Consider the following 15,964-nt stretch of genomic DNA (forward strand, 5'->3'; position numbering starts at 1 on the left):
AGGAAGGGAGACTGTCAGGTAGTAAACCCAGCACGGTAAAGACAAACAACCTAGAGGTATCTGACTTGACAGGGCCAAACGATACTGTGATGTTGGCTCCTGAGAAAATGCATCCAATAATAACAACTGCAACGAAGCTTCAAAATAAACCAGGGATTGAAACATCTACAAGAGCAGTTCTGAACCGAAGGATTAACACCGAAGTTTCAAAGGATTCTGAAGTAGCATTCATCGGTGGGACAGACAGAGAGAGGGAACCAGACACACAAGCATCAATAAAGTTGCTGGCACTGACCGACATCTCAGGTGATGTCACTTCACTCACTGTTGGCGCAGAAAGGGGAATAGTTGAGCACATCTCTATTTTACGACCCCAAAAGGTTGGATCTCCTCTACCAACTGAGGAGGAGGCATCCATTCCCACAGGTGTAGCAACGTCCGCCGCATCAGAGCGAAAGGAGCGTTCCTCTGCGCCAGAAGATTATGCCAAGTCAGCCTTGAGAGACGACATGGCAGAAGACTTGACACATTGTACAAGTACACCAAAGGAGAAGGATCTTGAACCTCCAGACAGCGATGATGAGGAAAGTATTGGTGATGGGGAAGACTATCAAGGGTCACTGACTGGTTTAGAGACAGACCTACCGGCAGGACGCCATTCCTGCATTCCCAGCCAGGAGATACTCGAGTTCCTGGAACAAAGCTTGCATAGCAGGAAGAAAGTGGAAAATGCGCTGAAACGGTGGAAAGATTATGACTTGCTAGTGCATTCCTTGTATGCACTAAGGAGAGAGGGACATAAAACAAGGACTTCAGGCTCGGCCGAACAAGCCCGAGTCAGGAAGTTTCTAGCAAAGTTGTTGAGTTACGGGCCTGAATATAAATTCGTTTAGGAGGATGAATTTCACAGAAACAAAACTCTCAATACAATAATGACATCAAACTTACGAATAGGATCATTGAATGTCAATGGCTGTAAGGATGCATTCCGTGTGCACCAGGTATTGTCATTCTGTGTGAAGGAAAAACTTGAAGTAACCTTTTTGCAGGAAACCCACACGACCCCAGAGGCTGCATCCCGATGGGAAAACCAATGGGAAGGCTTGGCCTTTTTCAGTCACCTAACGGACACATCTTGTGGAGTGGCTACCCTCTTTTCACCAAAGAGGAAACCTGAAATACTTGTCGTAAAGGAAGCCAGTGTGGGGCGGTTGCTACATATAAAAGCAAAGTTTGAAGAATTTGTTGTCAATTTCGTCAACATTTATGCACCTTGTGTAGGAGTTGCAAGGGGGATTTTCTTCAACCGGTTGCAGAGATTCATGCTCACCTTGCCTGGTGAAGAGTGTGTAATTCTTGGAGGAGACTTTAATTGCACTCTAAACCCCTCCCTTGATCGAATAGGTCAGGAGCCGCATAATCCCTCTGTAAGAATATTACAACAAACCATAACACTGTTAAACTTGAGGGATACTTGGCACATACAACACCCCACAGACATAACATTCACGTATACGAGTATCAGAGGTGGTCATATATCACAATCCCGGCTCGATAGAATTTACGTGTCTCACCGTTGGTGTAAGAGTGTCAGTGACTCTGGCATAAAAGTTGCCCATTTCACAGATCACAACTTGGCCTGGATTAAGTTTTCCCTGGCGGAAACAAGGCGAGGCCCTGGCTTGTGGCACCTGAACAATGCTTTAAGTCAGGATGAAGCCTTTTTGTCAATCTTTTTGAATTTTTGGCAAGCCTGGAGGAATAAAAAAGGAGATTTTTGCTCACTTGGATTCTGGTGGGATGTAGGCAAGGTACGATTGAAATTGCTGTGTCAGGAATACTCGTATGGATCGAGCAAAACACTTGGGTTAGGGATCAAAAGACTGGAAGAGGAACTGCTGCACCTTGAGAAGCACCTGGCCACACTTACCTCGACTGAACTGCAGGCATACCAAGAAAAAAAAGAGCACCCTTAAAGCATGTAGTCGTGTGAAGGCACGAGGGGCATATGTGCGCTCTCGTTTGCAGTTTATTTCTGAGGATGAATATGTCCTGAACTATCTCAAAGGGGTGGAAAAACGCAAAGGTCAATTCAGGGCTATAGCGAGTGTTCTCGCAGAAGATGGTCTCTTGCTCAATGGCTCTGAGGGTGTTCAAAAACGAATTAGAGCCTTTTACGCTCAGCTGTATTCGGGTAAGAGCACAGATGCAGGTGCAGGTGGCACTTTGTGGAGTAGTCTTCCTGAAGCCTCTGTAGAAGACCGGGAGCAGCTGGAGACTCCATTATCTCTGGAAGAATTGAAAACCGCCCTGCACAGCCTATCAAGAGATAAAGCCCCTGGCATGGATGGCTTATCATGTGAATTCTATACAAAAGTATGGGACTTGGTTGGACCTGATTACCTAAGCGTAGCTCAGGAAGCATGTGATACAGGTATAATGCCCCTTTCTTGGCGTCGAGCGATGCTGGTCTTGATTCCCAAGGAGGGTGACTTGAGAGACTTGAAGAATTACCGCCCTGTGTCTCTGCTGTGTGTGGATTATAAGGTCATGGCTAAAATGTTGTCACTCCGTCTCGGACCAGTCCTGACAAAATTAGTCAGCCCGGACCAATCTTATGCCATTCCAGGCAGGACAATACATGACAACATATCCCTTGTCAGAGACCTGATACAGTATGCGGACATGACTCGGACTCAAGTCGGATTTCTTTCCTTGGATCAGGAGAAAGCCTTTGACCAGATGAACCATGAGTATCTGTTTGAAACCTTGCTAACATTTGGGTTGGGGAGGAGATTTGTAGGCATGATTCAGACGTTGTACATGTCGGCAGAATGCCTAGTCAAAGTCAACGGTTTCTTGCTCGCGCCCTTTCCATTTGAGAGAGGAATAAGACAAGGATGTCCCCTGTCCGGCCAATTATATTCCCTATGTATCGAACCCTTCCTTTGTTTGATGAGAAGAAGGCTAACTGGCATTGTGGTGCCACACAACACGGTCAACCTCAAACTTTCTGCATATGCAGATGATGTTCTCGTGTTTGCCAGTAATGCAAGGGATATGCAAATAGTTTATGATTGTCAGCAGGTCTATTCAGCAGCATCGTCTGCTACAATCAATTGGAGGAAAAGCTCGGGGCTTCTAATTGGACAAATGCAGGTAAAGGAGTTACCAACACTTTTTCAGAAATTGACCTGGAGTCGCAATGAGCTCAAATATTTGGGGGTGCACTTGTCCACTTCCCATGGGTCCTCACCACTCATTAACTGGAACACTTTAGGGGACAAGATCGAAGCAAAGTTGAGAGACTGGAGTGGACTACTAAAAGTCCTGTCTCTGAGGGGAAAAACACTCCTTATTAAACAGTTTATAATTCCGAAGTTAGTATTCAGGCTCTCTTGCATAAGCACTCCAGAGGAGTTTCTGGTTAAGATGCAGAGGAAGCTACTGGACTACTTTTGGAATGGTAAACACTGGGTTTCCCTGGGCATTCTGAGCTTGCCTTTTTCAGAAGGTGGACAGTCTTTTCCCTGCCTTCGAAGCCACTACCACGCATCCAGGCTGAAGACCATACAACGTTACCTACATGTGAACCCTGCACCGCAATGGTGCTCACTGGCATCATACTTCTTCAGCAAAGTGCTCAATCTTGGGTACAAAAGGAATCTTTTCATCATTACATCTCGGAGCCTGTCTAGTGCTACATTGCCTCCTTTTTATCAAGAAATGCTGAAGGCTTGGAATGTAGTCAACGTGCAAAGAACAGTTCCTTATCCAGGCAAGGACCTGTTAGAAGAACCGCTCATTCTCAACCCTCTTCTACAGGGCCCAACTCTGGCTTCCTTTTCAGTAAGAAGGAGCCTCTTAGCTGGTGGCATATCCACAGTGGGAGACCTTCTGAACGATGGTAAGAGAACGCTTTTACCCAAGGAACTCGCAGCGAAAATGGGCCTGAGGACAATCAGGATCCCCTCCAGGATACTTGAAGAGGTCAAAAGCTCCTTGCCTCCCGATTGTCTGGAATATCTAGAGAATCCCAAAGAGGGTGATGGATCTGGACAGATGTCCATCGGTAACTCCATGGATTTTAAAATCCGACCACGATGTTGCGAGCTCTCTCAGCCAATACCTGCAAACAATATGAGTAAGACCCCTGGCACAGTGGAAATGTCGTTCTGTGGGCTATCAAGGAAAAATATATACCTGCTAGTGATCCACTCGCTCCATTATATAGCTCTTGCAACCCGACTGGATACTCCCTGGCGTGAGATTCTTCCACTTCCTTCGACTGTTCATCCACGTTGGGATTCACTCTATCTCTACCCAACGCCAAGAATGATGGCAGACTTAAGTTGGAGGTTGCTACATGGTGCACTGAGCTCTGGATCTATGATGCGGCACTTCACTAACGTCTCAGAGGATTGCTGCTTTTGTGGTGAAAGGGAAACTATATTTCACATATACCTTCAATGCCACCGTCTTGAACCAGTGTTCTTACTGATGAAAAATCTTCTCTTGCGCTTCTGGCTTCACTTCTCTCCAACACTTTTTATCATCGGGCACCCGGTAAAGAAAGTAAGCAAGTCACGAGATCTCCTTGTTAACTTTATTTTAGCCTGTGCAAAAATGGCAATATATAAAACCAGGAAGGCAAAAATTGAGAAAGATGTGGTGGAACACAGTTCTGTATGTCTGAAGGGCTTAATACGCTCACGCATTATTTCGGAGTACAAGGCGGCAGAATATAGTAACACTGTTCAAAAGTTTAAGGAAACCTGGACTATAAATGATGCACTTTGTACGGTCTCCCCACATGATATTTTGCTCTTATTTGTATAAATGTGTTATTTGGCATTCTTTTTGGTGTTCTTTGGCGTTCTTTTTTTTGGTGTTCTTTGGCGTTCTTTTACCTTCCCCTTATCTGTCTTGGTAGTGCTTTCTCTTCAAAATGCTCTACCTTGTCTACTGTAGTTCAAACCATGGACTTGCAGAGATGAGGAATTGAGCGACATTAAACTGGGAACATATGTTTGCCTGAGCTTGCATGAGCTCTGAACGCAAATCTCTGTAACCTTTCCAACAAAAGCACTACTACTACTACTACTACTACGACGACTACTACTACTATTACGACGACTACTACTACGACTGCTACTACTACTACAACTACTAAAACTACTACTACTACTACTACGACGACTACTACTACTACTACTATTACTATGGTGATGACAGACTGCTACTACTACTACTACTACTACTACTACTACTACTACTACTACTACTACTACTACTACTACGACTATTACTATGGCGACGACTAAGACTGCTGCTAATACTACAACTACTACTATGACTATGGTACATACACACCATGCCACACCATCATGCGTGCTGAGCACGCATCATCACATGTGCCGCATTGTCAATTGAGCCACATTTTCACTTGCGCCACAGTCACACACACCATGCTGTATCGTGCTTCACATATCATGGAAGTCACCTGTGAAGTCACTGCCTGTGAAGCACCAGGTGACAGTTTATAGTGGGCCCTGAAGTTAAATCGAGACGAAACAGCTAAAAAATAAGGATGCTGCATCGGAGAAAAAATTATATATTTTATAAATACCAAAAATTATATGTATAGATTTCAAAACATATACCGAGCTGGCCCATCAATGACGTTGAGTCGTAGGGTGAAAGGGTTTTATACCTTGGCTGGTTACCTCTGCCACCTAAGGTGGATGGAGGCTGTTTTCAATCCTGTCAGTTTGTCTGTCTGTTTGTCTGTGAGTATGATATCTCAAAAAGTTATGGACAGATTTGGATGAAATTTGGTAGACAGGTTGGGTGTCTGACAAGGACAAATTGATTAGATTTTGGTGAATATCCGAATATGAGATTTGTTTAAGTGATTCTTCACCAGTGAGCGATAGGGCCAAAAACGATATATAGCACGATATCTAAAAAGGTTATGGACAGATTTGGATGAAATTTGGTAGACAGGTTGGGTGTCTGACAAGGACAAATTGATTAGATTTTGGTGAATATCCGAATATGAGATTTGTTTAAGTGATTCTTCACCAGTGAGCGATAGGGCCAAAAACGATATATAGCACGATATCTAAAAAAGTTATGGACGGATTTGGATGAAATTTGCAGACAGGTTGGGTGTCTGACAAGGACAAATTGATTAGATTTTGGTGAATATCCGAATATTAGATTTGTTTAAGTGATTTTTCACCAGTGAGTGATGGGGCCAAAAACGATATATAGCAGGATATCTCAAAAAGTTATGGACGGATTCGGATGAAACTTGGTAGATGAGTTGGTTAGGTGACATGAACATGCCAATTGTATTTTGGTGTGTAACAAGGAAGAATGGTCTGGATGCAGATCCGGCCTATCAGTGGGATACAAAAATTAACTGTTCAGCTTGGCGGAGGCATGCGCTCTACTTAGTGCTGTTACAGTTTTACCTGTAATGCTGCAGTCTCCACTTTTGATTATGATGGCTTTTTCGAATGAAGGGCTAATGCTAGCCACATCTCATTTTCCAAGGGAAGCAGGGTACTCTAATAAACTTTTGTGGTTGATGAAATCCATTGTTTTCATTTCTGCCTTAGCAGAGCAGCACTATCCTTCACACATACCGGTATGAAAAGGCAGTACCACAAAATCCCACAAATAAAATAAAATTCATGAACAGTGGGCCAAGCAAGCCCAAGAATAGCCCAATAATAAATGTGAGCGGCAGTGTCACTGTAATGGTGTTCCCTGAAGTTTACTCATAGACTAGACGGATTTATGGAAAAAAGGCCATGTATAAGCTTATAGGTGCATTGTTGGGTAAAAGTTGGGAACCTCACTTTTTAACATAACTAGGGTATGCTGAATTCGATTAACCCGGTTCCCAAGCTGAATTTGAGTTTATTTTTTGAGTTTTGAATAAACTGCTGAAGAACTTGGGCATTGGTGAACTCACAGAGGAGACAATCAAATCTGCAGAAGCGTTCGTCTGCAGAATATATAATGTGCACAGAACAACCTCTGTTTATTCAGCACGACACATGTTCTCCAAGACTGGTAAACCAGAAGCAATGTCACCGACAAGTGATGCTCTTCATTTCCATTTGATGCGAGTACACCATCAAGCCATGGTATGGAGAAAGGCTCATTGTGCCATACCTGACCTTCCTGCACCTGTGGAAATGGGATGGAAACATGGTGATTCAGGACTAGAGCCTATTCTGATGTCCCTGCGTCCAATCCCAGAAAGTTGCCTCGAGATGATTTGTTGTGCATGCCAGAAGCAATGCAAGACTCGACGCTGCAAATGTCGCTATTCAGAGTTGAGGTGCACATCAATGTGTGCCTGTCAGCAACAGAGTGATGATCAGACCCCTTGTATGAATTGATGTAGTTTGGCAAAACAACATGTGTGACATTCCTAAATGTTTGTGCTCATGGCCATGTATACTTAAGTTTAGAATAAATGGTTGTTTGAAACATTGTCTTATTAAAACCATTTCCCATTTTATAGTGTCCAATTCAATATCAGTTTGAATGTCACTTTCAATATGTCACCATATTGTAGCCATTTTAACCTGGTGTTGGGCTGGCGGCTAGGGTGCCAGCTTAGGATCCCAGGATCCTGGGTTCGCATCCCGGTCGATCGCTGAATTAACGCCAGGGGGGTTGACTCAGCCTGTCATCCTTCCGAGGTCGGCAAATTGAGTACCAGTTCACTGGTAATTCCCTGCTTGTCGTAAAAGGCGACAAAAAGGGTTGGCGGCAGGAAGGGCATCCGGCCGTAAAACATTGCTTCAAAAAGGGGACCGAAAAACAACAACAACCATGGTCCCCGAAAAAGGCCAACCCCCGCTTTGCGGGGAAAAATGGCCTCTAAATGTGGTTTTTTTTGTTTTTGTTTTTTGCAATATGTCACCAACCATAATATAGACGAGACCGATTCATGAAAAAGGCCATGTATAAGCTTCTATGTGCATTTTGGGGTAAAAGTTGTAAAGTTAAAGTAAAAGAGCTGCATGTACAGTATATACATGATATATAAATGCTTGTTCAAAGAAATTGTCCAAAAATAGTAATTTGGCGGCCATTTTGTTTATGCTAATTAGAAAGTGAAAAACTCTAAATTCAGCTTGGGAACTGGGTTAATCAAATTCAGCATATCCTAATGATGTTAAAAAGTGAGGATCCCAACTTTTACCCAAAAATGCACCTGACATTCACATTTCAAAGAAATCCATCTAGTCTGTCAGTATCAGTATACATTAACAGTGTATTGTGAGGATAACCTTGATTTGAGTTGCATTGATAACTTGGAACACTGGAACATTGATAACAAAAATGAATGCCAACGTGTGAATACTCCGATTGAAAATCAGACCTCAAGACATCGACGCTCTCTCCCGTGATCGCATGCTTCTTCAGATTTTGAAGCAATACGTCTCCAACCTGTGTTATCAATGGGACCATCTGTGGGAGGAGTTGCATGTGGGTGATGTTGAATGTCAAATATCATAAGGGCCTCATTCACTATAATCCACTTTAACGGCAAGCTCGATCAACCTGCAATTCGTTATTCAATAACCAGAGCAATATTTTAAAAAATTTAAAAAAAAACTTTATCTGGAGAATCTACAAGACTTTTATTTACAGGGTCTAAGGTTTATTAAGGAGTTATTGTGAACAACATGTACTGTGTTACCAAAAGGTGACTAAGTATTGGGGCTTTACCAAAAGTATTGGGGTACGATGGAGAATGCAGGGTTATTTCATTAACAAAGTTTTCATACATTTTTAACAGCGCATGGTGAACATTTTACCATCTCGTACATTTAAACCAAAATTGAAAATCATTCCAAACAGGAAACGTACTGTTTTTAGGGAGGTCATAAGGGACACAAACAACAGGCACATAAACTAATCTGACGTGTTAAATATGGTGGTGTAAAAGAGGGTGAATCAACAGCGGTAAACTGCAGAATATATATATTTTTACAACCTTTAAAATCTTTATTACATTTCAATTGAATCATATACTTGAACACTGGAGAACACAAATCTCTCTCTTGCACGTCTAAAAACCTTCAGTTTCGCATTACTTAGCCAAAATATTATGCTACTCCCATTAGCGCTGCCCAGCTGGTGAAGCTTTCCCAGTGATGGTTTTGGGATATGTTGGACATTGAAAAGCTTTGGAGTTGTTGGCCTCATGGTGGTTACCTTTTGCTCGCTGGCCAGCGGCAGCAGTGCCTGACTCCGCATCCTGTTGGTGGCCTCAAAACGGACGTCAAGGCCAGTGTGTGGTAGATTAAAACCTCACTCAGTTTCAGAAGTATCTCCGGCCAAAATTTGGTGCCTCTAGGACCTAGGTGCTACGGATCAGCCATGGAAGAATATCGTACAAACGCAAAAAAAACTTGAAAATACTTACCCTATAATAGGATTTTATGTCAACTCGACCAATCAAATGTGTCCCTCACTCTCTCAACATTGGGGAATATCAAGATGAAGACCAAATGGTGGCTTGTAGGAAATATAGATCGTGCTCGGAAATGCAAAGCAAGAGTTGAAAAGACCCTTCGCATGCCGTTTTTTTTTTTTTGCTTGCGTGGGGCAAGGTGTTCCATGAGCACTAGTTGGTAGATGTTAAAGGTTCCAAGGTGTTTTTATGAGAAAAGTATGTAAGGTATCGCCTACACAATGCACCCTGGATTCCAAAGTCAAAATTCCTGCTACCGGCAGTCAAGGATCTGCCCAGCCGTTCTGTGAAATGCTTGGAATTTTGGGCAGTGTACCAAATGTAAACTCATGGTGCCAGGCAAATGAAGCGATTGTCGGGCATGTTTGAAAATATGTAAGAATGTCGTTCCGAGGGAACCTTGCGTTGATTTTTCCTCTCGTTTTAGCCCCTCCAACCACATCCCATTCCCCTCCTCACACCACCCCATCCAATCCCATTTACCCCATAATGTCTGCCAAACTACTCAACCTAGCAATTCATACGAGATCCACATTTAATTGAATTTGGGCCATTCATACGCGATCAAAATATTTTATTGGTAAAATTGGCTCTTTTTTACTGTTAATACCACCATTTAATTGATCACAAGGGGCTGACAAGATGGTCTAGACTCTAGGGGTATGCACACTCAAGTCTAAGCCGTCTAGTTTGGGTTCGAATCCTGACCCAACTATAAACTGTCATTCCAGTGTTTTACAGGCAAAGTGATTCATCAATGTGTACCGTCCCTTGGGTGGATGCTAAATGGGTGCCCCGTCTGCTAGCATTCATTAAGACCATATCGTGTCCTTCACGCAGAGTAGGCGAGCTACTGCCGGTGTCGCGAAATAAATCCACCCCCGTATAAACTCGCCCCCCCGCGAATCTGTGCCGGTATAAACTCGCCCCCCGGCGAATCTGTACCGGTATAAACTCGCCCCCCCGGCGAATCTGTACCGGGATAAACTCGCCCCCCGGCGAATCTGTGCCGGTATAAACTCGCCCCCCGGCGAATCTGTACCGGTATAAACTCGCCCCCCAGCGAATCTGTACCGGGATAAACTCGCCCCCCCGGCGAATCTGTACCGGTATAAACTCGCCCCCCGGCGAATCCGCCCCCGTATAAACTCGCCCCCCAGCGAATCTGTGCCGGTATAAACTCTCCCACCGACGAATCTGTACCGGTATAAACTCGCCCCCCGGCGAATCTGTACCGGTATAAACTCGCCCCCCAGCGAATCTGTGCCGGTATAAACTCTCCCGCCGACGAATCTGTACCGGTATAAACTCGCCCCCCGGCGAATCTGTACCGGTATAAACTCGCCCCCCGGCGAATCTGTACCGGTATAAACTCGCCCCCCAGCGAATCTGTACCGGGATAAACTCGCCCCCCCGGCGAATCTGTACCGGTATAAACTCGCCCCCCGGCGAATCCGCCCCCGTATAAACTCGCCCCCCAGCGAATCTGTGCCGGTATAAACTCTCCCACCGACGAATCTGTACCGGTATAAACTCGCCCCCCGGCGAATCTGTACCGGTATAAACTCGCCCCCCAGCGAATCTGTGCCGGTATAAACTCTCCCGCCGACGAATCTGTACCGGTATAAACTCGCCCCCCGGCGAATCTGTACCGGTATAAACTCGCCCCCCGGCGAATCTGTACCGGGATAAACTCGCCCCCCAGCGAATCTGTACCGGGATAAACTCGCCCCCCGGCGAATCTGTACCGGTATAAACTCGCCCCCCGGCGAATCTGTACCGGTATAAACTCGCCCTCCCCACCCCCCCCCCCGGCGAATCTGTACCGGGATAAACTCGCCCCCCGGCGAATCTGTACTGGTATAAACTCGCCCCCCGGCGAATCTGTACCGGTATAAACTCGCCCCCCCCCCCCCGGCGAATCTGTACCGGGATAAACTCGCCCCCCGGCGAATCTGTACTGGTATAAACTCGCCCCCCGGCGAATCTGCACAGGTATAAACTCGCCCCCCGGCGAATCTGTACTGGTATAAACTCGCCCCCCGGCGAATCTGTACCGGTATAAACTCGCCCCCCGGCGAATCTGTACCGGTATAAACTCGCCCCCCGGCGAATCTGTACCGGTATAAACTCGCCCCCATCAGAATAGAATCGCCCCCGGCGAATCTGTACCGGTATAAACTCTCCCCCTGGCGAATCTGTACCGGTATAAACTCGCCCCCCCCCCCCCGGCGGATACGTTTCTTGCCCCCATCAGAATAGAATCGCCCCCCATTCTCGTTTACATTTCCATTACATAAAACATTTTCTGAGCATTTTCTCAACAAATAAGGTCTTGGCGTTTCAATAATTCTAAGCAATAATTTTCTAAGCAATAATTTCAATAATAATAATACTTTCTAAAATAAGTAGGAACAGTGATAGATAAATGAGATTGAACATTTAATAATGACTTATAGTGCTTATAAGTAAAACTCTGAGATATGTTATCAACAGATGCTGACCACATTCGAAAATGATTATCATAAGTCTTTGTCTAAAAGTTGCAACAAACATTGACATCTCCAACTTCTTGTGACAACCACACAAAGCCAAATCCATACTGATATAATGTAGTTTTTATATGAGTCGCCCATGCAACCCTACCAGCATCAAGATATTTTAACATGTTATAACATTCATAAGGTCGTCTAGTATTGTTTAGTTGTTCAAGTTTACACCAATATTCAGTTGCTCTAGTTGTAGATTAATTGTAAAAGAAGTCTTCCACAATCACCAAGAGCCATACAATTGTTACACTTTTTTCCAAGTTTGAATATCTGCTGAAACATGTACATATATATTATGAGGGGGCGATTTTGTCACGGGGGAAAGTCTATTTCGTGGCAGGGGGGCGAATCTATTTCGAGGGGGGCGAATCTGTACCGGTATAAACTTGCCCCCCGGCGAATCTGTACCGGTATAAACTCGCCCCCCGGCGAATCTGTACCGGTATAAACTCGCCCCCCAGCGAATCTGTACCGGGATAAACTCGCCCCCCGGCGAATCTGTACCGGTATAAACTCGCCCCCCGGCGAATCTGTACCGGTATAAACTCGCCCTCCCCCCCCCCCCCCGGCGAATCTGTACCGGGATAAACTCGCCCCCCGGCGAATCTGTACTGGTATAAACTCGCCCCCCGGCGAATCTGTACCGGTATAAACTCGCCCCCCCCCCCCCGGCGAATCTGTACCGGGATAAACTCGCCCCCCGGCGAATCTGTACCGGGATAAACTCGCCCCCCGGCGAATCTGTACTGGTATAAACTCGCCCCCCGGCGAATCTGCACAGGTATAAACTCGCCCCCGGCGAATCTGTACTGGTATAAACTCGCCCCCCGGCGAATCTGTACCGGTATAAACTCGCCCCCCGGCGAATCTGTACCGGTATAAACTCGCCCCCCGGCGAATCTGTACCGGTATAAACTCGCCCCCATCAGAATAGAATCGCCCCCGGCGAATCTGTACCGGTATAAACTCTCCCCCTGGCGAATCTGTACCGGTATAAACTCGCCCCCCCCCCCCGGCGGATACGTTTCTTGCCCCCATCAGAATAGAATCGCCCCCCATTCTCGTTTACATTTCCATTAAATAAAACATTTTCTGAGCATTTTCTCAACAAATAAGGTCTTGGCGTTTCAATAATTCTAAGCAATAATTTTCTAAGCAATAATTTCAATAATAATAATACTTTCTAAAATAAGTAGGAACAGTGATAGATAAATGAGATTGAACATTTAATAATGACTTATAGTGCTTATAAGTAAAACTCTGAGATATGTTATCAACAGATGCTGACCACATTCGAAAACGATTATCATAAGTCTTTGTCTAAAAGTTGCAACAAACATTGACATCTCCAACTTCTTGTGACAACCACACAAAGCCAAATCCATACTGATATAATGTAGTTTTTATATGAGTCGCCCATGCAACCCTACCAGCATCATCAAGATATTTTAACATGTTATAACATTCATAAGGTCGTCTAGTATTGTTTAGTTGTTCAAGTTTACACCAATATTCAGTTGCTCTAGTTGTAGATTAATTGTAAAAGAACTCTTCCACAATCACCAAGAGCCATACAATTGTTACACTTTTTTCCAAGTTTGAATATCTGCTGAAACATGTACATATATATTATGAGGGGGCGATTTTGTCACGGGGGAGAGTCTATTTCGTGGCAGGGGGGCGAATCTATTTCGAGGGGGGCGAATCTGTTTCGGGGGCGGATCTGTTTCGTGACACCGGCACCATAAACAAATTCCAAATTGCTACCCCAGCCTACAGAGGGCACTGCATCAATGGCACAGCTGCGCCCTCACCCAATGACCCTACACGCAGCGTTGCCTGGTGGAGCCTGGTGTTGGCTTAGCGGTTAGGGTGCCGGCTTGGGATCCTGGGTTCGAAGGTTGACTCAGACTGTCATCCTTCCAAGGTCGGCAAATTGGGCACCAGTTCACTGGTAATTCCCTGTGTGTCACAAGAGGCGACTACCAGGGCTGGCGGCAGGAAGGGCATCCGGCCATAAAACATTGCTTCAAAAATTTGTTGTAAGTAGTATGTGCACACTTTTGACTTCTGGCAATGAAAAGCAAGAAGCATACGATATTTAACTCATACATAAATTAAATGATGAATTTGAACAACCATGCATTCGTTTTATACTGATGCACAAATGGGACAAGCTTCAGCGTATTGAGCCAAAGCTGTAACCTTTCTGTGGACACTCACCTCTTTCAACTTGGCACCGGTAAAGGTTGGCGAAAGGATGGTGCGCACACGTTTCCAGTCATGGTCTTTCAACAAGAGAACGCTGTCAGAGAGTGGCTTGGTGACAAATGGAAAATCCTGGCACATAATCATCCAAATAAGTGTCAGTGGGATGTGATAATTGCATTGAACCACATTTTAGCACAATCAAAGCATTCTCTAACATCTGTGTGATTCTCGTACATACAGTGCATTCAGAAAGTATTCAGACCCCTTCACTTTTTTCACATTTTGTTATGTTGCAGCCTTATGCTGAAATCGTTTAAATTCATATTTTCCCTCATTAATCTACACTCAATACCCCCATAATGACAAAGAGAAAACAGGATTTTAGAAAGTTTTGCAAATTTATTAAAAAGAAAAAACTGAAATATCACATTGACATAAGTATTCATACCCTTTGCTATGACACTTGAAATTTAGCTCAGGTGCCTCCCATTTCTCTTGATCATCTTTGAGATGTTTCTACACCTTGATTGGAGTCCACCTGTGGTAAATTCAATTGATTGGACATGATTTGGAAAGGCACACACCTGTCTATATAAAGTCTCACAGCTGATAATGCAAATCAGAGCAAAAACCAAGCCATGAGGTCGAAGGAACTGCCTGCAGAGCTCAGAGACAGGATTGTGTCGAGGCACAGATCTGGGGAAGCCTACAAAAAATTTTCTTCTGCATTGAAGGTTCCCAAGAGCACAGTGGCCTCCATAATTCTGAAATGGAAGAGGTTTGGAACAACCAGGACTCTTCCTAGAGATGGCCGCCCGGCCAAACTGAGCAATCGGGGGAGAAGGGCCTTAGTAATAGAGGTGACCAAGAACCCGATGGTCTCTCTGGCTGAGCTCCAGAGATCCTGTGTGGAGATGGGAGAAACTTCCAGAAGGACAACCATCACTGCAACACTCCACAGATCTGGGCGTTATGGCAGAGTGGCCAGACGGAAGCCTCTCCTCAGTGAAAGACACATGAAAGCCCGCTTGGAGTTTGCAAAAAAAAGCACCTAAAGGACTCTCAGACAGTGAGAAACAAGACTCTGTGGTCTGATGAAACCAAGATTGAACTGTTTGGCCTTTGAAACGCTGAAACTGAAACGCTGGCCTTTCTTACGTATCCAAGGTGAGTGGTTTGAGAAACACTCTTGGCTGACCCTGTGTGAGAATAGGAATTGCTTTGCGTGTTTGTACAGCAGCAGCAGAATGTGAAATTCTTTATTTTTGTAAAAATGCAGAAAAGACCTTCACACAAATTGGACTTCGGAACTGGAAGAAAGCAAATGTTAGGCTGAAGGAACATGGTCAGAATCATGCACATCACCAGAAACAGTCCTAAAGCTGAAACCTTTGAGAAGGACTGGATGGGTGTGCGTTTTAATCAATGGACAATTCCCCCAGTTCCCACAATTCCCCCAATTCCCCCAGTTTTAATCAACTAGTGAAGTCACAGAAAGTGGTTGAATGCATACAGTTTCAATGCATGCAGTATTTGCTCTGGCAGGGCCATCCCATTAGAGGACATGATATTTCTTCTTCTTTCGTATGCAGCAGATGACAGCGAGTAGCATCATTGGCTGTGCCTCTGACGTAATGCAAAAACAAAAACCTCCTCTGCTGCTCATTTCCCGTAGGTCATCTTCCATATACTTGGA

General features: G+C 44.7%; 2 protein-coding genes across 6 annotated transcripts in view; both read right to left on the minus strand.

The window, feature by feature from the left end:
- Positions 1–15,964, minus strand: part of LRP6 (LDL receptor related protein 6) — a 347,763-nt gene that overhangs the window by 207,074 nt on the left and 124,725 nt on the right. The window lies entirely within an intron of this gene.
- The window catches only part of LOC137427920 (thromboxane-A synthase-like), a 126,277-nt gene that overhangs the window by 75,880 nt on the left and 34,433 nt on the right, over positions 1–15,964 (minus strand). For all 5 annotated transcript variants that reach the window (XR_013623239.1, XM_078776636.1, XM_078776637.1 and 2 more), the window contains exons 6-7: positions 14,281–14,397; positions 8,411–8,499 (exon numbers count right to left, since the gene is read on the minus strand). Coding sequence is in view for 4 of the 5 variants with exons in the window: in XM_078776636.1 (XP_078632762.1) it covers positions 8,411–8,499; positions 14,281–14,397 (206 nt within the window). In the remaining variant the exon portion in view is untranslated. The remainder of the gene's footprint in view (positions 1–8,410; positions 8,500–14,280; positions 14,398–15,964) is intronic.

Source organism: Myxine glutinosa, chromosome 1, assembly GCF_964187855.1.
Source record: "Myxine glutinosa chromosome 1, kmMyxGlut1.1, whole genome shotgun sequence".
NCBI classification, from domain to species: domain Eukaryota; kingdom Metazoa; phylum Chordata; class Myxini; order Myxiniformes; family Myxinidae; genus Myxine; species Myxine glutinosa.